This window comes from Hypoxylon trugodes, assembly GCF_022578975.1.
Source record: "Hypoxylon trugodes strain CBS 135444 unplaced genomic scaffold F4822scaffold_12, whole genome shotgun sequence".
In the NCBI taxonomy this organism is placed as follows: Eukaryota; Fungi; Ascomycota; class Sordariomycetes; order Xylariales; family Hypoxylaceae; genus Hypoxylon; species Hypoxylon trugodes.
The window spans coordinates 451,879-476,081 of NW_026250027.1; the positions used below are offsets into that span (position 1 = coordinate 451,879).

The 24,203-nt window shown below is 46.9% G+C and overlaps 9 protein-coding genes across 9 annotated transcripts; 3 read left to right on the top strand and 6 right to left on the bottom strand.

Annotated features, from left to right (window-relative positions):
* Positions 1 to 61: 61 nt before the first annotated feature.
* On the bottom strand, positions 62 to 4,005 carry F4822DRAFT_440762 (uncharacterized protein; the record flags this gene model as incomplete). The annotated part of the gene is made up of 6 exons (XM_051462787.1): positions 62 to 886; positions 947 to 1,304; positions 1,362 to 1,532; positions 1,585 to 1,776; positions 1,878 to 2,525; positions 2,627 to 4,005. The coding sequence occupies 6 exons, from the start codon at positions 4,003 to 4,005 to the stop codon at positions 272 to 274; spliced, it is 3,363 nt and encodes a 1,120-aa protein (XP_051308841.1). The 3' UTR covers positions 62 to 271.
* A 6,541-nt stretch (positions 4,006 to 10,546) lies between these two features.
* Positions 10,547 to 11,817, top strand: F4822DRAFT_422080 (uncharacterized protein). Its single transcript, XM_051459855.1, has 2 exons — positions 10,547 to 11,229; positions 11,286 to 11,817. Exons 1-2 carry the CDS (start codon positions 10,743 to 10,745, stop codon positions 11,729 to 11,731), a joined length of 933 nt encoding a protein of 310 aa, XP_051308842.1. The 5' UTR covers positions 10,547 to 10,742; the 3' UTR covers positions 11,732 to 11,817.
* Positions 11,818 to 11,897: 80 nt separating this feature from the next.
* F4822DRAFT_91770 (DHS-like NAD/FAD-binding domain-containing protein) lies at positions 11,898 to 13,543 on the top strand. Its single transcript, XM_051464159.1, has 4 exons — positions 11,898 to 12,211; positions 12,264 to 12,463; positions 12,523 to 12,595; positions 12,646 to 13,543. The coding sequence occupies exons 1-4, from the start codon at positions 12,064 to 12,066 to the stop codon at positions 13,482 to 13,484; spliced, it is 1,260 nt and encodes a 419-aa protein (XP_051308843.1). The 5' UTR covers positions 11,898 to 12,063; the 3' UTR covers positions 13,485 to 13,543.
* Positions 13,334 to 14,607, bottom strand: F4822DRAFT_91795 (uncharacterized protein). Its single transcript, XM_051464160.1, has one exon. It carries the CDS (start codon positions 14,311 to 14,313, stop codon positions 13,603 to 13,605), a length of 711 nt encoding a protein of 236 aa, XP_051308844.1. The 5' UTR covers positions 14,314 to 14,607; the 3' UTR covers positions 13,334 to 13,602.
* Positions 14,608 to 14,769: 162 nt separating this feature from the next.
* F4822DRAFT_422086 (uncharacterized protein) lies at positions 14,770 to 16,749 on the bottom strand. The gene is made up of 2 exons (XM_051459856.1): positions 15,785 to 16,749; positions 14,770 to 15,718 (listed from the first exon to the last, which is right to left on the bottom strand). Exons 1-2 carry the CDS (start codon positions 16,457 to 16,459, stop codon positions 15,068 to 15,070), a joined length of 1,326 nt encoding a protein of 441 aa, XP_051308845.1. The 5' UTR covers positions 16,460 to 16,749; the 3' UTR covers positions 14,770 to 15,067.
* Positions 16,750 to 16,970: 221 nt separating this feature from the next.
* F4822DRAFT_422089 (uncharacterized protein) lies at positions 16,971 to 18,460 on the top strand. The gene is made up of 5 exons (XM_051459857.1): positions 16,971 to 17,192; positions 17,304 to 17,831; positions 17,885 to 17,919; positions 18,053 to 18,253; positions 18,309 to 18,460. The coding sequence occupies exons 2-5, from the start codon at positions 17,685 to 17,687 to the stop codon at positions 18,433 to 18,435; spliced, it is 510 nt and encodes a 169-aa protein (XP_051308846.1). The 5' UTR covers positions 16,971 to 17,192; positions 17,304 to 17,684; the 3' UTR covers positions 18,436 to 18,460.
* F4822DRAFT_91835 (uncharacterized protein) lies at positions 18,309 to 19,160 on the bottom strand. The gene is made up of 3 exons (XM_051464161.1): positions 18,989 to 19,160; positions 18,853 to 18,937; positions 18,309 to 18,795 (listed from the first exon to the last, which is right to left on the bottom strand). The coding sequence occupies exons 1-3, from the start codon at positions 19,102 to 19,104 to the stop codon at positions 18,538 to 18,540; spliced, it is 459 nt and encodes a 152-aa protein (XP_051308847.1). The 5' UTR covers positions 19,105 to 19,160; the 3' UTR covers positions 18,309 to 18,537.
* A 1,052-nt stretch (positions 19,161 to 20,212) lies between these two features.
* F4822DRAFT_422093 (Zn-dependent exopeptidase) lies at positions 20,213 to 22,065 on the bottom strand. Its single transcript, XM_051459858.1, has 3 exons — positions 21,754 to 22,065; positions 20,547 to 21,688; positions 20,213 to 20,493 (listed from the first exon to the last, which is right to left on the bottom strand). Exons 1-3 carry the CDS (start codon positions 22,013 to 22,015, stop codon positions 20,368 to 20,370), a joined length of 1,530 nt encoding a protein of 509 aa, XP_051308848.1. The 5' UTR covers positions 22,016 to 22,065; the 3' UTR covers positions 20,213 to 20,367.
* Positions 22,066 to 22,175: 110 nt separating this feature from the next.
* Positions 22,176 to 23,730, bottom strand: F4822DRAFT_91860 (uncharacterized protein). The gene has a single exon (XM_051464162.1). The coding sequence runs from the start codon at positions 23,700 to 23,702 to the stop codon at positions 22,284 to 22,286; it is 1,419 nt and encodes a 472-aa protein (XP_051308849.1). The 5' UTR covers positions 23,703 to 23,730; the 3' UTR covers positions 22,176 to 22,283.
* Between the last annotated feature and the right edge of the window lie 473 nt (positions 23,731 to 24,203).

Consider the following 24,203-nt stretch of genomic DNA (forward strand, 5'->3'; position numbering starts at 1 on the left):
TACCTCCCTGTCTCCATCGTTCGCAGTTCCACCACCAGCCGATAAAATGTCGAAAATTAAAAACCGTAGCCGAATTAACGCGCAATGTAAACCCATTTGTTGACCTTTTTGTATACGTCTAACGTGAACAGCGTCTCCCGTAGGAAAATCGTAATAATGCGTAAAACACAACGTTAAGTGCCCGAGAGAAATTTTGGTTCCGTCTACAGACGATAAGAAGGCAAAGATAGAAATGATGTGTCGTATGAAAGCGCCATTTGAGAAGGTGAAATTATCTTACACGAGACGTTTGGCCGCGGCGTCGCTGTAAAGCTTCCGCACTATCCTTCTGATTAAGTTTGGGGTTAGAAGGATTGCGTCGCTGTCGACCTCTCCCACCACGATACCGGCCTCGATTTCGACCTCTAACACCGCCTCTTCCCCTGGCGGGTCCTTGAGGGGGTTGCCTGGCCTCGGGAGAAGAGCGTGTTGGTTTGTTTCGTTCCTCAGGCAGTTTAGAATTCTCCTTTTTGGGAGAAGTTACTACAGGTGGGGTAGGTACAGGTTGACTAACGGAACGGGCCGGACTGCCTGAGAAACACATGGGCGGCTCCGGACAAGATATGGACTGGAGAGTATTGCGACGAGGCTTGGGGTCCGGGATGTCAAAATTGTCGATAGGTGAACTGGTATCGTTACGTTTACTCGAAGGACTTTCTTCATAGGCTCTTATTGCAGTAGAAATGGAAGCGGACTCCAGGTCCACTGCGGGTGCCTGACCGGAATAATCCGCTTCCTCCTCAACATCCTCAGCCCAGCTGTTTCGTAGTGGGGTCCCAGGAACCAGGCTTGGCGCGGCTGTAGAACGGGGAGTGAACTCCGGAGCACCAGGATTCAACTTTGAACCCTGCGAAGAGAAGGTTAGTATCAGTCAAAAAAATCAAGCATGATTTTTCGACGGATCTACCTCTTTCTTATGCCCATTTGGAGTATTCACAACCTGTCCGTTAGCTTTGCCATTTGGAACAGTTTTCGTAACCAATGGGGTTGATCGCGAGACGGGGACGCCATTCGAGACCTTGATACCGTTTGTCGGCTCATCACCAGATCCGTCTGTTTGCGTGGCGTCTGAAGGTGTCGTGTTGATATCCCCATTCTGCTTATCATCCTTTGTTTCCTTGGGTTTGACGAAAATCTGCTTGGACCAGAGTTCGGCATATTTGCCACTCTTAGCAATCAAATCTTCGTGATTTCCTTGCTCCACAATTTCTCCGTTTGCTACTACGAAGATGGTATCGGCATTCATAACAGTAGAAAGGCGGTGTCTATATTCGACTTAGTATAATCAATTTCACAAGGCTGGATAATTAGGGCATACTTACGCTACGATAAATGTAGTACGGCCTTGGCACAAGGCACGGAGACCGTCTTGGATCTTCTGCTCCGTGTCAGTGTCAACGGAACTAGTTGCCTCATCAAGAAGCACAATCTCTGGTTGCTTGAGAATAGCTCGTGCAATCGCAATACGCTGCAATTCGCCACCGGAGAGTTTCCTAAAATTGTCAGCTATTGTTGTAAGCACATTTCTAATAAATTGTCACTTACACTCCACGTTCGCCGACTCGAGTTGTATAACCTTCAGTGAAACCCATGATATGTTCATGAATTGCAGCTGCTTTACATGCGCTGTACACTTCTTCGTCTGTAGCTGTCAACCTGGCATATCTAATGTTGTTCATCACAGTATCGTCAAAAAGAATTGGAGATTGTGGAACAATGCCGATTGACTGTCGCAAACTAAAAACCGGGCCATATTAGCACAAACCCGCCAGTAATACTTGACCATTCTCCCGAGGTATACCCAGAAAATAGGAGAGGGCAATGGCTGTAAAACACACCTAGAAATTGTCACGTCCCGAATGTCTTGGCTATCAATTTGAATCGAACCGCCGGTTACGTCATAGAAACGATCGAGAAGCTTCAAGATTGTCGACTTTCCAGCACCAGTTGCCCCAACAAAAGCAACAGTAGCACCAGACGAAACAGACACGTTCACGCCCTTCAAGATGTCCTTCTTCTTGTCGTAGCTAAAACTGACGTTCCGAAATTCGACCTTACCACCTTTCAGCTTCAAGGGCCGAGCATCAGGCTTCTCGGTCACAGTTGGTTTCGTCGTCATCACGTCGAGAAGCCTCTCGGCATGAACCAGATCTTGGCTGATGTTCTTTCCGAGTTGAGAGAAAAACCGCAACGGTGATGTGAGCTGACTCCAGTACGTCAGAAGCATGACGAAGTCTCCAGCAGTAGCTTGGCCATGTGTGATTTGGTAAACGGCCAAGAAGGCACCAGCAAGCAGACCCGCAAGGAGAATTAGATATTGAAAAGCATGCCCGACGAAATAACTAGAGTATAGAGACTTCGCCGCGGATACGTGGGAGTTGACCGCTATTCCATATCGCCTCTCTTCGTACGGTACCTGGTTGAAGGCACTGACAGTCTGCCAACCCTGAATACCGGCCTGACGGATATAGTGTTCCTCAAAGTACCTAAGCAGATATCAGCACTCAACTCACTAACATCCCGAAGACCCTATGATCAGGGTAGGGAGTATCCTTGAGATTTTAGAAACGAAACCTAGGTCACTTACGTCCTCACCATCTTCTTTCGCCTCTCCTTGAAGCTTGTAATAATGTGGGCTGCTGTTTGGATGAACGCCGCACCAGTTGCAATGGTGATAAAGCCTTCGTATGGACCGAATTTGGTGGACAAGTACGTGAACGCAATTACCAAGTCAATTAACATTGGTACCGCCTGAAAGCATATTGAATCTAACATGTGCGAAATAGCGGTTCCGTTCGAGATAGCGACGATAAGATCCGATGAACTTTGCGAATCGTGGAACTCGGAGGAGAGGTTCATTATGTGAGAATAGGCTGCAGCCGTAAGCGCCTCTTCAGAGTAATACTCAATAGGCAACCACAACATCTGCCTCAGAAGGTTGATCCCCGCCTCGGAAGCGAGAAGTCGAAGACCGGCAAAAACTGCGACTTGGACCCACGGATTGCTTCCAGAGACACCGCTTAGTGAGTCCATAACGGCACCATATTGACGAGGAATGAGAAAGTTGAGTACATTTCCAGCCAATAAGCAGAGACCAGTGAGAGCCGCATAAAGCTGTAAACGACGATTATTGACAGGCCATATGTATGGAAAGAAAATGAGGAATCCCTTGGCGTAAGCAATCCAATTGCCTTCATTTTTCAGACGTTTCTCTATTTTCTCTCGGGAAATACGTTGTTGGCGTTCCCACGGCGATTCTAAGTCGCTCGGCGAATTGGCTGTCTCCGTATTGGTTGCATCCGTATTCGTGCCCTCCGTGTTAGTGCCATAGCCACTATCTCCTGATGTATCAGCACCATTCGATCGTTGGTTCGGTTTAGGGATAAGTGGCGCCCGTTCTTCGTCCTCGTCCCCATCGATTCCACTCTCCCGCCAAAGGAAGTACGCTAAAATGGCGCTCAGGGCAGCAACGCAACGGACGACGGCGAAGGAAGCATCAATCCGGACGAATAATGGCCAGTTATCGTAGTTGATCGGGATTGTTGCCGTGGGGTTGCTGGCAACTATGAATAGCAGCGAAGCGTTTACGGGTTCCAATGCAACCGCAATGAGCCAGGATCCGTAAAAAGGATACCACACAGTATCAGAATCATTTCTAAGACTATTTTGCTCAATCCCAAAAATTAGGACACAGGAGAGTAAGCTGATAATTGTATCTTGGGTTGGCCACCGTCTCCATAAAATGACTTCGATCGCCTTGATGATAACCTGAGCTATGAAGGTGGCAATGAAGCAGAGCAAGATATAGTAAATGACTTTACGTCGCACGTGTGTTGATTTAGCTTTGTCCGATGTCTGAAGTGTGCAAACGGCGACTGTTGACGTGATAGCAAAGTACAGGAACACGACAAGGGGGTAGGCATAATGCAGCGTGGCCTGCAAGCTTCGCAGCTCCTCGTCCGTCATTCTCTCGACCGCTACCTAGGCGAGCGAATCGAGGCCAAAGCGTAAAGAGATCTCCGAATAGCTGAAAGTACCAAGGGAGGTTCAGCAAAGTGGAGCTGAGACGAAGCGATGAGAGGATAGGATGGCCCTAAACGTTAGAAGGTTAGTTCAAAGATTCTTCGAATGGTGTTAAATGAAAAATGGAAGAGATCAACACCAGCAACAATTTTCGGTGAAGAAGAGCGTAAGCGTTACATTTGCCTCCATCCAAGCAACATTGAGAGCTCATGTGAATGGATGAGTACAGAGATGATGTGGGTGGCTAAGGTCAGAATGGTAACTGACTGAGTGAGGAAGTAGGTAGGTAGATGAAGAGGAGCAGGCAAATTACAAGCATATGAAGGAGAAGGTAGGTAGGAGCGAGATGATGAGTCACGAAGGACCACTCTCCATCAGAATTAGACAATAGAAGGAAGGTATAGCCATTTTTAAGATGCTGGCTTAGGTGATTCGTTCCATCCTCAGGTGCCCTTCCCCTCTTAGAGGCGACTAGCTCTTTCCTCACCACCTTAGCTGCTTCTCTCAAAACCTTACTATGGTGGGTGACGACCCGAAGGCGGAAGGCGAAAGGCAGCAGAGGCGGCCTCGATTCACTAGGTAGGTACCTAGAAGGCACAACGAGGCAGCTAGATGCCTAGTTCCAAACTCTAAACCGCCCAATCGATTATACATACTAGTACATGTACAAGGCGAGAGAGTGGATGAGCACTATATACATTCCAACATAGGGAAATGAACCAATGGATATCTTGTTGAGTTGGTGTCGGGATTTGACAAGTTCATGATAAAGGTAAAGGTGGAGTTGATGTGGGTGAATAGGAAGAAAGGAGTATGTGAGGCAATGTAGCCTCGACGTCAGCATGAATGCCTGGACCTATTGTATTAACCCCCAAGGAGTAAATGTACATAAATAGTCCACCTCGGCCATAATCTTTCCTCTCATCACCTTGTTTTTTTTAATAGAATGGTATGTGATCATAAAAAAAAAGGGAATCATAAAGTGTTGGGCTTGCAGCAACTTACCTAACCAGGTCATAGTCCAACAAATTAAACACGCGTCGTCCAATACAGCAGTGGTGCTGTAGCTCTTATGTATGCAAGTCGATGGGGTTCCAGTGGCAACGGATAAGCCACGAGCTCATATGAATGAAATCCGGTTAAATATGCGGCGATACCTTAGTTCGATCAAGGTTCTCGCCTGATATTGGCCAGGAAGGGAGGTATTGTCGCCGCCTTTTCTTCACTAAACCCGTTCAACCACGTGGGCGATTGGGAAACTCTTGGAGATCAGCCCTATGGGTAACGCACGCACGCTCGGGCTGCAGTATAAAAACCACAGATTGACGCCAGGTGAGTTCAGACCTAATCAATGAATAGCGGAGCCGAAGTTAGCTTAAAACTGCTTGAAATCCTTTTAAGATTCCAAGTCCGGAGTGGATGTTCCAAACGGGGTGAGACAGCAAACGCCCAGAACCAAACGTCTCGATTGTATAATACCCCGTGAGTATATCGACAAGTCGACAAGTTAAGGAGCACCGACACACAACATTGAATATCGAATGGTTGGAAGTGAAACAAACCACATGACTTAATGTGGAACAAGACCGCGGAAAAGGACTACAACAAGACGGGTGATGACATACCTCTAGGTCTTCTAGCTTCAAAAGGGGGGTCCTGGGTATCCTGGGTGCTAAGGGAGTGTTCGCCTCACACCCCAGGATCGACGGTAAGTAATTTCACAGCTCTGCACACCTATCACGCGGGAACCATAAACATTATGAAATCAAAGTCTAGAAGCGACACTAAGCTTGTTCGGACCACCCGGCTGGAATAACCGGTCATCACGGAACCAGTTAAGAACATGGGGGTCAGGGGAATTGACCAGCATGAGCCGCATGGTACGGCACCATATAGTCAATGCCATCCCAAGAACTCGAAATCTCTGCAGCCAAGCCGCCAATTGGTATCACATCCTTCTCCTTTCCCGTAGCCGTAGGCGGTGTGCAACATATACAATCCGAAAGTGGATTCTACTAAAAGCGGACAAGATAACACAAACGAGAAATAAAAAATAAAATAAAACATCAATAAAAAACAGCAGGAAAAAAAAATAAGGAGGCGGGAGGGGGGAGAAAAAGAAAGACAGGGAAGGGGAGAAAAAAAAAAAGTTGCTTCCTTCTTTCGGACGTTCGCGAAAAAAGAACCAACAGGGATAAGTACTGGGGCGCCGCGCAACTGTTTGCGGTGCCGTATGTAAATTACGCTAATCCCCCAACCCCCGGCAGCGGAATGCCCTATTTGCGAGCCAAGAGTATTGTATTGGGGCTGACTCTGGAGCGTTTTGTTTCATTTCATTCGACCCAGCGATCCAGCCTCTTCGACAACGTGGTTCACGCTAAAGCGAGCCATTTTGACGCCACGGCTAGTTTATCGTCTTGTCAGGTTGTGGTTGGGATTGGCGACTGGATGAGGAAACCGGGGAACGGGACGTGTGACTTTTACCCCAAGCAAATCGAAACGCTGCCCATTAAAAATGCTGTCACTGCGCTTGGTGGAACAATCTCCCCGCGATGCTCTTTCGCTGCCGTAGAACGAAGTCTCCAGCAATTCGTCAGAGACCACCTGGACGGTTGCAGCACCTTGTCGTGGAGTGACACGTCAACTGGATCGGAACTTGGAGGTCTTGTTTTTTTATTTCCTCTGGTAAATGCAGCTAATAAAATCGAGAGGCAGGGGACATGATCAAGAGGGAGCAGGGTAGCAGGGGGCGGCGCTAGACCAGCCGCCCGCCCACGGGCCGTGTTCAAAGGTATTCGTATCCATAACCATATCGAGACGATATCTGCTGACATTGATGGATTTGGTGGAAATTGGTATTTCTAGGTATTTCCTAGGCTGGTAAGTACAGTTAATAATACTATGAGTAGACCGAGGTGGCCCCCAACTTCTCAACTGGTATTCTCGGTGTGCCAATTCTAACATCTCTCGGAATAAGATGACATTAGTACCACGGTCAGGGTCGGGATCGCAGATCGTAACGCGACGTGACACGGCTTGACCGTTGCGTGTTCCGTGATGTTGCGACTATTATTCATACCCCGTTGGATGATGGGCGATGGATGAATCGGCTAGGTACAAGCGTCTTACAGGTACGGTGTGTTAGCATCTAGAACACGTGTCGGCAATAAGGCAACGGAAAGAGATGAGACAGTGTGGTGTTTCCATAGAGTCGGAACCACACCATTTTATAAAACCAATTTGGTGGCGGTATGTACCGTGTTGAAATAATGATGTAAAATCATTGGTGAATGTCTCTTGTGGAAGTGTAAAGAAAGTAAAGCAAAAACAAGAAATAAAGTCAAAAAAAAAGAAAAAGTGAGAAGTGAGAAGTGGAAAATGATGATGGTACTTACCCGCGCTGTATTGCCCGCTTCGTACCTACCTACAGCTACAGTGATTCGCGACCCGAGGGTATGGGTGCCAATGATAAGTGAGCCAGGGGTCCGGTAAGGATATGTGGGGCGATAGTGGCTAGCTTGAAAATTAAAAAAGCTACCGTACCATCCCAGCCGTCCCCAACCATCCTAAGCAGGAAAGGCACGTACATAATTGCGATGGATAAGGTACCTACCGTACCGTTATTTCTACCTTCTACCGGTCCTAGGTAGTTTTGATTAACATTTCCGCTACCGCCACCGCTACTGCTGCCGCTACCATTCTCCTTTTATTTTGGTGTCTAGGCTAAATTCAACCTTATTATTCTCCGACAAACGGAATCTTTTCTATATACATCTTCGAATATCCCGTGGTGGTATGGGAAATCCGGTACCGTCCTTTTATTTAGTTGGTTATTAGCTCACAAATTGACAAGAGACAATCGAACAAACATTTCATTCCCTCCCGCACATCTCAATGCCGTATTCCGTATATGCACATAATTGTGTTTCGTATAATTACCCCTATTATAATAATGTTATCAGCCCGGGGTGGTCGTATCTTGACAATTTCTTCAATTTGTTATTTTTTCAATGCACGATGTCATCGGTCATCTATCCGTCCATCTACCCGTCTAGACATGGTCCTCATCGGAGATTCCGCTAAGAAGGAAACGCAATGAGCTAGCCGATCCAATCATACGGGTCTTCACAAGACGGGATGCAGGTTTCAGTACATATGTACGTGCTATGGTAGATACCTAGGCAAATATGTATGTTATATGTACGTTGATTATATGTTGGTACGTAGCACTTATTATTCCGGATGACTTACGATGTACGATGTGATAAATCACACCGCGGGTTCCAGATAATCATTCCGTATTTATTAAAGATCTTATCGACACCGTTTTTTGTTCCACCAGTTGGACATGACTTAGACTTAAGTGGATTCCACCAAATGGACGTCATCGTTGCTTAAACCATGAAGATCACGAAAACTACCTAGGTAGTTTAAGGCAAGGGGAGACATACATCTACAAGGGCTCATAACGCGCGATGTAATCCGATCCAATGACTCAAGACTCATGCGCAACCGAGCAGGAGCTGGGTTTGCGGCTGATCTGGGGCAACACCGAAAACGCGCTGACCACCACCTACATGAATAAAATCCGATATGCAGAGATGGTGGCACGAGACTTCTTAGCATCTTATGTAATACCTCAGAAATGCTGAACTTAGAGCCTCAACAAGGAGCTTCGTCATAAACACCCCATCAAAACCCCAGTTCGCATCGACAGTTCGCCTGCAGGCTGAGCAGCCTTCTTTTCCCCACAGTCGCTCATTGCTGCCTACTTGAGCAGTATATATTACCAACTGGAAAATCCCCGAGAGGCGTCATGTCTGCTTACAGTTGTTACACTTTAATAATTCTTATAAACCACTCTGCTAAATTTATTCCTGCGTATCAAAAAATCCAAAATTCACGACTGTCAGATGAGACACCACATCTTTATCTTCACCTTGAAGTCCTACGCGATATACGGATTAGTCTTTGCCTACGACGATCAAGCAGCGGTGAGCTCGGTCAGCCAGATTAGTGCGTAGACGACATGATGGTGCGGAGAGGCCGTAATTGATAGGTTAAGCCGTGCTTACTACAAGTGTTGGAATTACTCGGGTCATCTACCTAAGCAGTTTAAATCCAGCTATTAATGCTATTAATCCCTCAAAACGTACGCGGATGGTCTAACTTCGGCGTTTCGAAACATTTCCACGAACACGGCCGACGAGCTTAATCAGTCTACCGAGAAATCTTACCAAGACCCCTAGCTGCATAGGATCCTCAAGGAAGGATTCATATGGCGATGTCCTCAGGCTCTTAAGATCTGTTCTCGGTAATGTTTCGGAAAGCCCGTCAATCATCTGTCACTATCCTCGTCGACGTGGCATACGTGGTCAGGAAGGATATCGGGCTAGGTGTAAACTAACATTTAGCTATTACTCCCTTACTTCTCGCCTCTACCACGATACTCATCAGGAATTCTAGCGGTGTGAAGATTGGTGGAGCGTGGTACTAGGCTAATGTGTTGAGGGGTGTCTGTAATGGACGCCGTTTGGGGCGATGAGATTTTAATGCGGTTTCCAGTTGGACTTTGTGTGAACGACACCTACATAAAGGGGGAAGGATGGGTTATCAATCCACGCCGTAGGACAATCGGGGAGTTGCCTAAGGAGGCAGGATGCAGAGCTCGTACGAGAACCAATATGGTAAGCGACGGAGAGCGCGCGGATAGGAGATGCAGATTGAATCGACCCGAGGAAATGCTAGTGTCTTTGAAAAAGGGGGCCGGAGGGAGGTTTAAAGTCAATACTCAACCAGATGCTGCGCCATATACCTAGGTACACATCTAGACTCGATCCCTATTTTGGGCGTCATATGGTTCGACTATGATGTCGATAAGCAGCAATGACATCCACGTATACCCGGCTTCGAAGCGATACAGTGGCCGCCAGATAATGTTCTCGGTTGATTATGGCTTGAGTTCTCCTTTTCGTTATATAGCTGGTACGAGCACTTACATACTATACCTAGAAAGATAATTTCAAAGGCTAAGAGTCTCATACCGTGCTAGAATACTGATTTGAGGATTTAGAGATCCAGCAGAAATAACATATCCCATGTTGACTGTAGATTTGCATAGATATCTACCGAGGTACCTAGGTAGTTATGAAGGAAGTCGGGGAGTTCACCATATGATCAATAACATACGCATAATGCCAATAAGCATTACATACTTCCGGCTATAACACTCAACGTATAACATAGGGGCTAGGTCATTATGACCAAGGGCTTGACATACTTTATATTATCGTCTTGGACTTCACCCTGAAATTCCCTTATAAAATGGATATTTCGCAATCCTGTTTATATGCTTATTTGACTTATTTATTCATCGGAGGGTGTCTCATGCATCTAGAAAGCAACAAACCGTAAAGACTATTTACTTAAGCAGTGCGGAGAAGGATGACATAATCAATTCCTACGTGGTAGGACACAGATCACTGTTTGTCATCCAGTTCAATTTCAACCTTCACAAACCTTCTGAACACTATATCTTATAAGATTTACAATTTCAATTTAATTAGGTGGCAATTGAAATATCCCTTGATATTGTAACCAGTATTTGCGGTTCATATGTAGCTGGCGATAGGATTCTCGATTCTGACCTATTCTCGGATAATTGCATCGCCAAGCCGATCATGGCCGCTGAACAAGATGAGCCCAAGTCCCTAATCCTGGATTTATACCAGGACGACGATGCGGAAGATCAATTCTGCAAGGGAATCATGGAAGCCTTAGTCGATGGCTCGCGAACTCCTTCTGAGCTTGCTACTACCCTCGATAACTGGGTTGTGCAGCAGTCATCGGGCAAGCTTCGAGAACTATCGGAGCGACCCGATCTCATTGAACGTGATGAAGACGGCCATATTTCTCGCCGCGACACGCCCAACGCCAGCGGATTTGTCGACCATTTCTTCCAGAGCTTCCCCAATCTGTGTCCTGTTTTCCCGCCTTACCATGCTGGCCAGACTAGGGTCATTGAGTTCCTCCAAGCCCTCATGGCTATGCCGGAGCACAAGGCTCCTGATTACTTCCTAGATGGTGGCTCCCTTGATGATGTTCAAATGATTTCTCTATGGTCGGACAAGGGCTATTTGCCTGAGTGGTTCCGCATCGGAGCAGACGGTTTGTAACACCATTAGTATCACTAAGAATACGTTCATCTAATTAATGAAATACAGCTATTCGCCACCCTGGCTCCGGTGTTGAGACACCCGGGAGCGAGTCGGAGGCCCGCTGGCGCAACTATCAATCTGTTATGGCACGCATCGCTGTGATAGGCTTTAGCGACTGCGGGTTCACCAGCGCATTACGTGATATTCTGCCCGACGGCAAGAACTATCCTAGTATAAGGGTTCGTATGACTTCCAAGCCGGAGAAGATTGGTGGCCATGTTCAGGGTGCAGCACAGTGGGTTATGCGTTCAGAGGAGGCGCGATACGTCTATCAACAATGTCAAAAGAAGGAGAAGGTAGACAAGGCAAACCCCAGAGATACGTGGAGCCTCGAGCACTGGAAGATCTGGAAGGCGCAATTTCAGCTTTTCGCTGATGATGAGCGGGTTGATGCTCGTGCTCGTGAAGCGGCTAAGACAGCTGTTGACACTATGGAGGCAATCGAAAAGTAGGTTGAGCAGATCTTCCTCTTTTATAGCTTTCAGTGTTAAGTCTAGATGATAACGAAGTAACGAATTGAATTCCTATTTCCCAAAATATCTACGACTACTTCTGTTAGTGGTGTGTGTGAACATTGTTGCTATGCCAACTAAACCAATAAACAAATAGTCCGCGCCGCGCCGTTACGGCTAACCGGGAGCTAACCCCCCTTTTTGATGCTGGGGTTGACGTCACGTGGCAATCCTACCATTATACCTATCCAATACCTACTTAACCCTACTACCTATTCCATGCGTGATACAGCTTCTTCGTCCAACCTAGCCTACATTCATTATCCATCGCCATGGCTAACACTGCACCGAAAGTTGCCGCCGAGGAGCGCCAAGAGTCACCCCAGGCAGTCGACCGAAAAGCTGACGCTCTAGTAAAGTTGATCAAGAAGAACAAGCACATGGTCGTTTTCACCGGAGCAGGAATCTCTACATCAGCCGGTTAGTCCTAACCACTAGAACACCTAGTCATGACTTGTTCTAATCTTTATAGGCATTCCCGATTTCCGCGGCCCAGAAGGTATATGGACGCTTAGAGCTCAGGGGAGGCAACAGAAGAGCGGGGTCAATACCCTACAGGCCGTACCGACAGCTACTCATATGGCGCTAGTAGAGCTGCATAATCGTGGGATACTGAAGTATCTTGTTAGTCAGAACTGCGATGGTTTGCACAGGAAGAGTGGGATCTCGGCAGTACGTCCGTCAGAGCCTCGTCAATTGTGACTCATTCTGACCACCATCCACCATGCTAGGAGAAGATCTCAGAACTTCATGGCAATAGTAACCGAGAATATTGCAAGGATTGTGGGAAGGAATACATTCGTGGTATAGACTGAAACCCCCCAAAGCTGCATGGCTCTTCTAACAAGCTGCAGATTTTCGCGCTGTCGCCTCCTACGAGAAGACGGTCCACGATCATCGGACAGGGCGAAAATGTGCCCTATGTGGTGGGGTGCTACTCGACACCATCATCAATTTCGGCGAGTCACTATTTGCCGAACCATTGCAGCTCGCGCGTGACCATGCGGCAAAAGCCGATCTTTTCCTCGTCCTTGGTTCATCACTTACTGTAAGTCCGGCGAACGAGATCCCCGAGACTCCAGGCCGTCGGAAAGCAGCCAAACTCGCGATTTGCAATTTGCAAGATACCCCGTTAGACGCGCTCGCAGATTGGAGAATCCATTCTAAGGCGGATGAATTGATGGTTCGTGTGATGGAGAAGCTCGATATTCCGATTCCGCCGTTCATTTTACGCCGCAGATTGCTGGTCGGAATGGAGCCGACAGAAAATGACCGACGTCAATTGAAGGTGGTTGGTATCGATTGGGACGGCACGCCAGCCACATTTTTACATTCGGTAAAGCTCGAATACAACCGACGAGTAGCTCGATCGGAGCCGTTCATTATTAATTTCCGCGGCGATGTCGATGTCGGAACGGAATTGAAGCTTGAATTGACATTTATGGGTCATTATGGAGAACCCAATCTTGAAATTACTTATGAGTATAATGGCGATGATGCGCAAACATTGTATCTTCTCGAATACAATCCCGAGAATGGGGAGTGGAAGGTGGAAAAACAAGAGGGGTTGGAATCTGGCGACGGATCTATCCGTAATCTGACAGAAGGAATTGGGAGGCTGGCTCCTCCACGAGACGAGAATGTTTCCGACGGAGTACAGCCGACACCAGAAATTATAGAGATATCGGACTAATAGCCGAAAAATATTAAAAATTATCGGACAATATCCGATGTAGGAAGCAGCCCACGTAGTACAAAACTCCTTCCATAGGATCTAACCGACGGCTGTGTAACACCATCTCGAGAGCCATCTACACAGACGGAGCTGATCCCGTCGGATCAACTCCGAAATCCCTCTTCGCATCATGTGTAGGCAGAAAGCTCTTCCTCTCGAGCGCATATTCCTTATACACGCCCTTAAACCCAAGAACCCAACCCAGCGCAACCGCCGCACCCATAACGACCTTCGTCGCCACACCCCCGACGAACCCCGTACCCCAGACAACAGGATAATTATCCGCTCTCCAGAACAAATTCCAAAGATCCAACTCCAACATCTTATCACCCCATCTCCTCCGCCAACCCGTCTCCGTCTTCGCCGTAGCATCAAGAATAATCCCATTCAAGTTCCTAAAAAACACCTCTTTCCCCCCATCCCTAGGCTCCGTCCACTCCCTAACAACCAACTCCTCGCCCTTCCCCCCTCTGCCCCCCTCGGTAACCGCATCCTCCTCCTCCCCCACAAAAACCCTCATCCACTCATGCACCACCCCCCTCGGCACCGTAACCGTCTCATCATCGGGACCCGCGACGAAACTCCGTTCCCCAAGAATAATAAACGCGCGTCCGGAAAGCACGCGTAGGAACTCGGTATGCGATTCATGCCAATGCGGACCCGAGGTCCATTTTGAGCCCGCCGGGACGTGGATCGTGGCTTCGTCCGGCACGGAGAGGTCGTAGAGGACGGCTGTTGGGGCGGGCCGGGAGAAGTGGGTTTGTGATTTGCGCGGGGTGCGGGGCATGTCTAAGTAATTTCTGGAAGGGGATAGATAGGGTAGGGTTGGGCTGGATGAAGTTGCTGGGATAGAAGCGGTAGTTTGAGTTGATTTCTTCTATTTTAGGTAGAGGTTACGTGGATAAATAAATTGCGGTGGGATCTAGACAGGGGGTACTTTTGGAATGACGATAGTTCTGGATTTCCTAAAAACGAATTTCTGGTTGGTATCCCGTTTTGACATATATATACGATTCACATAGGATATACTAAATTTATATATCTCGAATAATCGTTATGGTGTTCTTCTGCGCCGCACACGATGGATTGCTGCTTCACGAACATAACACGTTGTAGTTTTGCGATGACTCGCATTTTGTAAATCCCTGTATAGCGAAAATGTAAGTGGGACAACAATCCCCATTGGGATGGTCAACATATCGCATCTTACACATCTACGAAATACACACGAACCAAAACCTTGTTTTATAATCATCATGGTGGTATCATTGACCTAATTTTGGGCTAGGCCGTGGGAAATCTAGATATCTGGTAAAACCGTCGTGACCCTAATTAAAAGCCGAACTTCGTGAAGCCGAAGTGCTATGCCTATGTCATAGCATATTCCCCGATATCGTACAAAAAAGCGCCTGGCTACCATATTAAATACCCTTGCTATCCGCGTATATGCTATGCCATGAAAATCGTATGCCCCTTCTTTTAAATTTCCTTTCCTTAAACCCCTTGAAGCACGTCTACTAGCTATTGGATATTTTCCCTTCTTATCGTCGGATAGGCCTATTCTCCACATTCTTAATCCTCCTTGATGCGCGGTTCATGGTTCTTCTATACTTGACGTATAGGAAAAACGCATCCTTAAGCACGACGAACAGACAGCCGCCAACTAGGCTGCGGCCCCATCGCTCTTGTAGTATCCCCGTGTTGGGGCCTGAAGCGGGACGTGTGATGAAGCGCGATGGCATCGCAAGTCGTAGTATCTCGCCCATTCCGTAGCACACACCGGGCCACATTAATGCGCCGGCTAGGAAGTTGATAGGGGATCTGCCGTTCTCGAGCGCTCGGTTGCGACGGTTCAACTGGTTGTTGTTATCACCAGCGTTACCGTTGCCAACGGCTAAGTCGTCATCATCGCCCTCTTCCTCAATACCCAGCTGAATATCTATGATTCCAAAGATTCCGCCACGCTCTTCTTCGGGTTCAGGCTGGTTATCTGCAATTGGGGGGTGTTGCTCGTCCGTCTCGTTTAGAATCTGCTTCTTGGCTTGCGCCTCCCATTTCTTCTCGAGATGTTTAGAAAGAGTGCCGTGTATGTGGAAGTAGGTGGCCTTGAGGGCGGGGAAGAGGGCTATGGCTCGTTCGGCAGACGGTGGCCAAGATAGGTATTCGTTGGTCTGGTCGATCAGCGTTGCGTACTACAATAACATCCTGTTAGTAACAGGACTTGAAGGTTCTATATTAATAAGGATAAAATCCCTTACCAATAGCGACGCTGGAATCAAAACCACCTCTCCTAAACGCAGTCGGTTCAGTACGAGACCGGGGGCAATGAGTGGTAGCACGGCGACACGTAACAAGTTTATCGGCGGTCCAATTTCTCTATGGGCAGTTTGGTTCTGCTGTCGCATAATATCCAACAAGGTAAGATCCTCGGTGTCGAGTAGGAAGTTCACCGTAGCCTCGGGGCCAGCGAACAAATCGATTGCCTTTGCGCCATATATGGAGCTACTAACTAAGGCACCAGACGCAATAAAGCCGAACAAGATTCGTGGCGACCATTGTGAAAACTTCTTATTAATGAAGTTGCTAAATTGTATGACACGATCCCGTCTTTCCATGATTATTATAGGCGACTTGCAAATCGGACATTTGATATCCTTGTCTTGAGATTCTAGATCGGTGACCCAAGCCATCAAACATTCGTGGTGACCTTCCAGTGAACATGTGCATGGTGTTGACCAGTCGGCGGATAGGGAAGCTTCGGGTTCATCGGTAAGGCAGATGAAGCAGCGACGAGTGTTCGGCGGAGGATCAGAGGAGGGGTATATCGGAGGTGATGTAGTACGGTCGCGACTGTCGGGAATTTGAGGAGCAGGAGCAGCAGCTTCGTCCTGTTGTATTCCGTTTACAAGTTCGTGGGTCGGCGACGAAGCCATGGTGAATGAGTTATCAGTAGTCGCAGAAATCGGTATACTATGCCATGCTACAGTGATATCGTGAATGGGTGCTATTCGATCAAGAGAAAGGGGGATAAGTTGGGTTACTGTTTCGAATGCGATATTGTTGTGGTTACATGTATAATGGTATCGTGGGTCGGCCTTATATGTTTTATGTAATTCTTTGAAGTGGGATGAATGTAATGGGTCGTGCTAGAATTGTAGAAATTGTATTGAATCATAAGGCTTAGCTGCCTAGAAGTTTGGCGGAAGCTTCGATTTGTTATCGCTGATAACATCCGCCGTTCAACTGCGACCCTGCCCTGTCCTATCTTAACTTAGGGAGGTACCTAGGTACTTCATCACGGATCTCGCAGCTGCCTCGGTAAAGCTAGCTTCTCCGCTTCGAATTACCCAAATAGGCAGTAGCGCTAACGATCGGATTTAAGCTTAAGTTGCTCCCGTTGTGAAACGAGGCCGTTTCTTAGAAGCTGTACTAGAGTCTATTAACTCAACACTTAAATATTTATAAAAATTCGATATTGACGCATTTACAACTTATAAACTCCTTCGTTTCCAATTGAAAACGCTTTCTAGACAATCATGTCTCTGAGTGATGTTAATAATAATAATTGTGAAGGTGCAACACCAAGGCGTTAGATATAAACCCGCGATGGTATACAGACACCATATTATCCCCTAAATATGGGAAGTCTATAAAATAGCCCTCTAAGTATGTCTAATAAACTTGGTTTATAGAGGTTTTGAATTGAATCTTATTTCCTTGGAGATATTATAATGCGACTATGAAATCCATCTCATATCCTAACAAATTATATCCTAGGGAGAGTATACACCAAAAAGATAACTACTATCCATTCGGGGATGAATAACCCGTAAAAGTGTATGAAGATCCTCTCCAAGTATGATCACGGATACTCTTACTGTAGTAGTTAAGCCTGAACCGCGCCGAGGGTGCTGACGACTAGCCGCCAAGACGAACTTTGCATCCGAATGGACGGTTAATATGCGGCGGCCCTGAAAACCCCAGTTCAAGCCTAGGACCCTTATTGAACTTCTTGGCTGGGGTCTTTCCAGTTTCGCGGCATATATACTTAGGTATATCGCGACGTTACAGACAAAATCGTAACCGCCTTAACTTGCTATTTTTAATGTTGTTGTCGCCGGGTCTCTCCCGCCAAGTTCCCTCCACAACTACCTAGGTATGGCTCGACCACGCGCACCTAGGGCTACAGCTATTGCGGGCGCAATCGCGCGAATTCTTGGATTGGGCGCTTCCGTAGTATTACTGGCTAACTTGGTCTATGAGAGTGTTTCTTGGGGAAAGACGTTGGGGCTTTCCGTTTCGGTGGTAAGGCATTGATACTAGTCTTTTTCAACACTAACGCTGAACATAACCTCAAGGCTGTTATTGCGCTCGTAGTAGACGGTTCCGAATTGTAAGTAATTTTTCAAAATCATTTTGTTTTAATTATACAAATTCTTTTTTCTTGTATTCAATTCTTCTGTATAGTTTCGCCAGGGATTTCCGACGAACCCCTTAACGACCGCATTACTAATCTCTTGGTGTAGGATGGGACTGCTCGATTCAACGCATACGATACCTCGGGTCTCTCCACCCTGCATAGTTTGCGGAGATGTATTAGTACTCTCCCTCGCGATCCCTTCAATATTTGTTATCAGTTTGAGTAATCGTCGTTGGTCATCGTCCGAAGATCCGTATCCTTGGGAGGGCACCGACTATCTATCTCTCACCGTTACAATTGCGATATGGTACGTAGTTGCTAGTTGTATCTTACGTAAACTATTTCTTAGCTAATTATCATAGTGCTTTGAGATTCGTATTATTGATATGGAGTTGCGTGGATTGTTGTTATGTAATAAAACAACCAAGGAGTAGGGTTTCACCTATGAATTCATCGGGGGAGCTACGAGAAGTTTCATCATCTGGGTAAATTGACGCTATATTTATTCTCGAATTTCGATGCTTTGTGCGCCTAACATGTCTACCCCATAATCACCCTGGGAACCCGCCCAGTCCGAACCCACTAAACTTCCTACGAGCCGCCACAGGGCTGCGTCTGGCCAACTGCACCGGGACATTTAACCTGGCCCGGGTGGTTCTTGCAGGCTGTCCCTATGCAGCACATAAGGTTGCGACTGCATCCGGGGATGTTCCATTTAGTGGCCTCGTCGTCCGTGGGATACGTATACGCCATCTTTTCGCAGTCCTTGAAGATATTGGCGTCGCCAGGACGGCCAGATTGCTCCCGGTAAGGGTTTGCGCATGTCTTTTCGTTTACCTTGAGGTTGTCCTATAACCTATATTAGCCTCTAGTCTGAGTTAGTAGGATAATTGCGTGATTACTAACCGGGCACACCTCGTGCAAATCTAGATTGCAACCCAGGACCACCTGGTTGTTGCATTCGCACACCATCGGAACCGTGAAACCGTCCCTAGATTCCATGTTAGAGAAGCTCATTGGCCTGATATTAAGGGTTACTTACACGTAGCTCACGTCCACGGCCAGAACGGCTTGACCGGTCGCGTCGTTGATGAAGGATCCCTCCAACAATGAGCCTCGGTCGAGAGCTTGGTTGTAGGTATCCTCCCACATACCCATACGGCCGCTCCACTGTTATATAAATTAGCAAGAGGACATGTAAAGTGAGACTTTATGCAGTAGAATACAACTTACTCCAGTCGGCACCGCGAACGTTGCTGTCTCTTGGGGCTGCAGTAAGTTCCTATTGGTATCCTTGCGGATGGCCGTTGGGCTACCAGCACCTGCGGCGTGGGAAGTTGATACCGCAGCCGTGTGAGAGTTGACAATCATGAATACGAAGTTGCCCTGGTTTGCGGCTGCTGAAGCAGAAGTCGTAGGAGAGGGGGTGGCCACAGTAGAGGTGGTCAAGGTCGTCATGCCCGCCAACGCTACTGGACTAATGCCAAGGAGTCCAATGAGGACTGAGGCCCCAAGGGCCGAGAAGGAGTTCTGAGAGAAGGGCTGCATTGTGATTCTGCAAAGATAGAAGATAAAATGTTCTCAAGTCTGGTATGATGTTGTACTGTACCGATGGTTGAAGAGCCAAGATGACGGAAAGAATTGAGGTAAACCAAGAGTATTATATAAAAAAAATACTCGAAGGGAAGACCCAGAGGTCCACCCACCTCGAGGACTAACTCAGATGCACTGTGAATCATTGGGGGTCCAGGGGTCTCCGTGATTCAATGTTACTGGAACATATCCCCGGTGCCAAAACTTGACGTGACTGTGTACAAAAGCGAAACTGTACAGCAACGCGCCGTAGGACAGTGCCGGTGTTCTTGCACTGGCCCAATAGAGCTTAAATTATTGGACCACGTCAGAGCCCGTCTTCGTTGATAGAGTTATTTTGACGACCGCGATGCCTTTGAATGATATGTTGTTTCACCAAAACCTGTGACCATCTGTTCGTGTATAGTATTTTCATCCTCGTTACTTCGAACTTCTAGTGGATAACACAAGCTATACTCATGTGACTACCTACTGTAAATGTTACTAGTAGAATTAAATATACTAGTAGGTTACATATAATTGTATAAATAATTGTAAACTAGTATGTTATTAGTATAGTCGTTCAATTCAGAGCCCATATGTAATCTGTGCGAAGATTTATAATGACGCCCCGGCCTAACGTTGAGATTATATTAGTAACTTCATTCTATGTTTCATCTGATGTTAATGCAAGTTTGTCACTTCTAATTGTTGCAATCAATTGATAATTAGATCAGGTAGTTGTATAAATGTGATTTTGCATACTATTACACTATATCCCTTCTATTTGGACGTGTTTAGATAGTGACGAACAAACTGGTAAATGTTTGGATTGACAAAAGTATTGGTTTATAGAACGAGGCGATGCCCATGGTATTTAGCGGGCCGTTTGTTGTCTGCCATGTTCACCACGTCTGAGCGTTCGGGAAAGCCATGAAAAGAAACGGCGAACGTCGCGACCGAATGCGCAACGAGCTAATAACAGTTAGGATCATAGCGTCAATGTTTTAAAAGGGAGAGAAACGAACCTTGGTGTTGACCAACCAAGCAGTTGAGTTGACATTGCCAATGTTATCACATAGTTGATGATAGCAAGGGTCATACCAGTCCCCGGCTTTACCGCCAAACATAGCTTCTTCCTCTTTTGTCTTAACGCCCTCAGCGCCCGTTGCAATACCCCCACCCGGGATGCCATTTTGGATGAAAGCGTCATAGTCACTGCGCCCATCAAAAGGGATGAAAGTATAATTGAGACCTTGCGATGTGTAAAAATCCACATACAAATTTCTCAATTCCTCCGAGCCCACGGGGTTCAGAGCATTAGTCGCGTTATACACTTGGTAGGCAAAGTTCGGGCTGCCCATCATGTCGTAATCCATGAAGAGGCGAATCTTTAGGTTCTCCTCTTGCGGAAGAACTTCGACATAGTAGTCCGATCCGAGGAGACCCTCTTCTTCTCCAGCCCACCAGGCGAACCGTACGCAATTGTTAACGTTAAAGTTGGTCAATTGAGTTGCGACTTCGAGAAGAGTGATACTACCTGAGCCGTCGTCGTTGATACCGGGACCCTCTGAGACGCTATCACTGTGGCCACCAAGCATGACACAATTATCCGGGTCGCCTTCAACAGTTTGAGCGATGATGTTCGTGGTCTCAATCTGCTTAACCTCGGCATCGATGTAGGCAATTGAATCAACAACCTCGCTTCCCTTTAACTTCTTGAGAATAGGCCCGGCTTCCTTACCAGACAGGCCAAATGTAGCGACGTGATTAGGCGTAGGGGTTTCTAGAGTTCCTGAAACGCCTCCGGACTCATAGTTATACACGATTGCTGCTACGGCACCCGCCTTGCCAGCGAGCTCCGACTTGGTCCCGAAAGAGCAAGTGCCACGAAGGATGAAAGCAATATTGTCTGCTAAGTCAGCTGGATAGTCGGATGCATCGCATCCTTCATTCTCTACGAGAACAAGCCTTCCGTAGACAGGCTCCTTGTTGGCAGTGGGAGGAGTCAATGACATTGGCGAGGCGGACTCGGGCACCTCATGACCAACAACCAAGCGAGATTCATAAACCTTTCCTAGAACAGCAGGGAAGGGCTGCTTTGAAAGGGTATAATAACCGCCAAGGTCTTCTAATGCGGAATATATATAGTCTAACGTCGCGCTGTGTCCTACGTAACGTGGTTGATGAGTATGAAGCGCAACTCGTATTATTTAAAATCGTGCTGTCACATACCTGCACTGCCGATGACTCTAGTAGGATGCCCATATTCAGGCTCGGATAATTCCGCGATACTATATAGATCCTTGGCGCGACTAACAAGGTTCTCGATTTTGATGCTTGCTTGTAGGTCGTCGGTGTCAACCAATGGTTTACCAAGTACGTTATCAACTTGCATTGGCTTCTGTTCCGATATCATAGGAATCTGGAGCTCAGATGCAGATGCAACGCCCAGCGCTGCTAACAATATATGAGGCCATAGATGTGTGAGCGACATGATGATCAAGTCCTCTGGAAGTTATGAGTGTGAACGAAAAGATGACGAGAGAGAGATAGAGAGGATGACAATTACGGAGCGGCGTTTACTGTTGTTTTTGTTCCTCGGTACCATCACTAGGGGAGATGGAGCTATACCATATACGGTTAGGGCATTCCTGGGATTATAGCAGGGTCTATGGAATCTGCCGTCTTGGCATATCCTCTATCTCGATACCCCTTTTAGCACATGGAAGCTCTATATATATAACACTATCAGAAATATGTATTCAAAGGACTACCCACTTTACACCCTTCCTTGTTGGTTCGCCATAGCGACCAACGAACATATCATGACCATGATCTATATCAATCTCTTTCCAATGGTTACGAATCTTCTCTTGGAAGTATTCAAACTGTTCGGGAAGACCAAGGTCTTCGAGTAGTTGTAAGCCATCATAAGGAACAGCTCCTCTTGCCCTTTGAATTAGAGCCTTAATGTCAGCTGTATTACCTCGCCGCGAGAAATCATATATCCTAATAACAACTGCCAACCAGTTCAGTATTAAAAGTGGATCAAGAGTACCTTCCATGCATCGAAATTCGACCGTACCGGTCTCTCCATCATTGTGTGAGCAACGATCCTCGGGGGTGGCGTTCTTCGTGAAGCCCTGGAAACCAACACTACCTCTACTCTCGGTCCGAAAAAACGTTGTGTCCCCACCTGCAGGTATTGACATGGTGATCTCTTTTGTTACTGGCACTGTCATCTTCTGACAAATTGTATCGGCGTCTTCTGCGTACCAGATGGTTTTGATCCGCTCCCATTCTATGCCATGAAGGAAAAGGCTGGGCGGAGCAATGTAGAGTATCTGCTCATAAGAATGCTTAAAATTTGCTGGGAACATTCCCTCCTCCGATAACTCCTTTGATACATCCATGCCGGACATACGGGCAAGACGCGACTTTTCCGCTATAGGTTGGCAATGAGGGCTCGTTCGACGAGATGGATGCACGAGATCCATCACATGCTGTTCAAGAAACCACCATAGCGTACAGAATACTCTGAAGAACCTAGGCCCCATCTCATATGTCATAGGATCAAACCACGATTCGCCTACATGGACAGATAAAAATGTTGTGTGTCTGAGGCGCATACGGAGATTATAGCGTAGAGCTACTATAGCCTGTGCGATTTCATCAAAATGATTTGGCCAGCTCACGACTCGTTTGTTAGACCTGACTTTTACGCCTACCCAGGAATAAAACACGGCGAATTCTGGCTTCGGGATTAATTCCCGGTCGGTCGTCACGACCCATTGGCTGTACTGGTCCATACCCGAAACAGCTCGGGACTCTGCGTCCATTATGTCTACTGTTGCGCGAATCGGGTATGGAGGACCAGGATGTGTCCACGCTGGCACCCCTACCTCTTCACGGAGGATTCGTAGGACTTCGTCGCGAACTATGTCTTCTTTTTGCTCATATGTAGTTTCGGGAGGGACAACGGCGACCTTGCGGAAGTCATCATTATGTGGATCTGGGTTGCCTGCTGTTAGAACGGGAATCATAAACTGCAGTTCGACTCCGTAAGAGATTGGTATGCGTTTATAGTACTCATCAACAGTAAATTTATCCACGAGTTCCTCAATTAGAAGTCTCTGTTGGCCGGCTATAAGATGTCCTCCCACAGGGGTTTCGGATGCCATTGTTATAATAGTATCGAACTTGTCCACGAAAATATTTAGCTCGTAGATTTTGACTTGATAGATATATGAAAATTACTAACCTATATCTATTATATACGTACAAGATCTCCTAGATTTGGATATGAATCGTACGGCCGCCTAATACCTTAAAGGTAGAGTTTTTTTAGTGAATGAAGTGATGCACTCTTCCTACTTAATAGAAACAGTGGCTTTCACTTGTAGGACTAGGATACTTGTATTGGGGAGCTGCATAAAACTTCTGTTCTTCTTGCTTTGTTACTCTATGGCCTTTCTTTGGTGTAACAAAACTCCTATCCTGCGGTGGTTGTGTAAAAGTGGATCTTGATGAAAAGGGTCGATATTCGAACCCTATTCTCGATAAAAAAAGGGTTACACGGCGGCACATCTATGTACTTTGATGCTCTTTGTGGGAGAGTCGTGGTACTGGAGAAACGACTGACGTCCAGGCGTCCGCGAACTCGCTACCGGTGTAGCCGCACC

What these genes read in the sequence shown, in the direction of transcription:
- F4822DRAFT_422080 (XM_051459855.1), top strand. Translation starts at nt 10,743, where the DNA reads ATGGCCGCTGAACAAGATGAGCCCAAGTCCCTAATCCTGGATTTATAC. An exon ending in GTTCCGCATCGGAGCAGACG is followed by an intron (nt 11,230 to 11,285) that starts GTTTGTAACACC and finishes AATGAAATACAG; the next exon opens with CTATTCGCCACCCTGGCTCC.
- F4822DRAFT_91770 (XM_051464159.1), top strand. Translation starts at nt 12,064, where the DNA reads ATGGCTAACACTGCACCGAAAGTTGCCGCCGAGGAGCGCCAAGAGTCA. An exon ending in GGAAGAGTGGGATCTCGGCA is followed by an intron (nt 12,464 to 12,522) that starts GTACGTCCGTCA and finishes CCACCATGCTAG; the next exon opens with GAGAAGATCTCAGAACTTCA. An exon ending in TGGGAAGGAATACATTCGTG is followed by an intron (nt 12,596 to 12,645) that starts GTATAGACTGAA and finishes AACAAGCTGCAG; the next exon opens with ATTTTCGCGCTGTCGCCTCC.
- F4822DRAFT_91795 (XM_051464160.1), bottom strand. Translation starts at nt 14,313, where the DNA reads ATGCCCCGCACCCCGCGCAAATCACAAACCCACTTCTCCCGGCCCGCC.
- F4822DRAFT_422086 (XM_051459856.1), bottom strand. Translation starts at nt 16,459, where the DNA reads ATGGCTTCGTCGCCGACCCACGAACTTGTAAACGGAATACAACAGGAC. An exon ending in TGATTCCAGCGTCGCTATTG is followed by an intron (nt 15,719 to 15,784) that starts GTAAGGGATTTT and finishes ATGTTATTGTAG; the next exon opens with TACGCAACGCTGATCGACCA.
- F4822DRAFT_422089 (XM_051459857.1), top strand. Translation starts at nt 17,685, where the DNA reads ATGGCTCGACCACGCGCACCTAGGGCTACAGCTATTGCGGGCGCAATC. An exon ending in TGGGGCTTTCCGTTTCGGTG is followed by an intron (nt 17,832 to 17,884) that starts GTAAGGCATTGA and finishes CATAACCTCAAG; the next exon opens with GCTGTTATTGCGCTCGTAGT. An exon ending in ACCGTTACAATTGCGATATG is followed by an intron (nt 18,254 to 18,308) that starts GTACGTAGTTGC and finishes TAATTATCATAG; the next exon opens with TGCTTTGAGATTCGTATTAT.
- F4822DRAFT_91835 (XM_051464161.1), bottom strand. Translation starts at nt 19,104, where the DNA reads ATGGGTATGTGGGAGGATACCTACAACCAAGCTCTCGACCGAGGCTCA. An exon ending in GCCGTGGACGTGAGCTACGT is followed by an intron (nt 18,938 to 18,988) that starts GTAAGTAACCCT and finishes CATGGAATCTAG; the next exon opens with GGACGGTTTCACGGTTCCGA. An exon ending in ATTTGCACGAGGTGTGCCCG is followed by an intron (nt 18,796 to 18,852) that starts GTTAGTAATCAC and finishes TATAGGTTATAG; the next exon opens with GACAACCTCAAGGTAAACGA.
- F4822DRAFT_422093 (XM_051459858.1), bottom strand. Translation starts at nt 22,015, where the DNA reads ATGTCGCTCACACATCTATGGCCTCATATATTGTTAGCAGCGCTGGGC. An exon ending in TAGAGTCATCGGCAGTGCAG is followed by an intron (nt 21,689 to 21,753) that starts GTATGTGACAGC and finishes CACGTTACGTAG; the next exon opens with GACACAGCGCGACGTTAGAC. An exon ending in CTTGGTTGGTCAACACCAAG is followed by an intron (nt 20,494 to 20,546) that starts GTTCGTTTCTCT and finishes AACTGTTATTAG; the next exon opens with CTCGTTGCGCATTCGGTCGC.
- F4822DRAFT_91860 (XM_051464162.1), bottom strand. Translation starts at nt 23,702, where the DNA reads ATGGCATCCGAAACCCCTGTGGGAGGACATCTTATAGCCGGCCAACAG.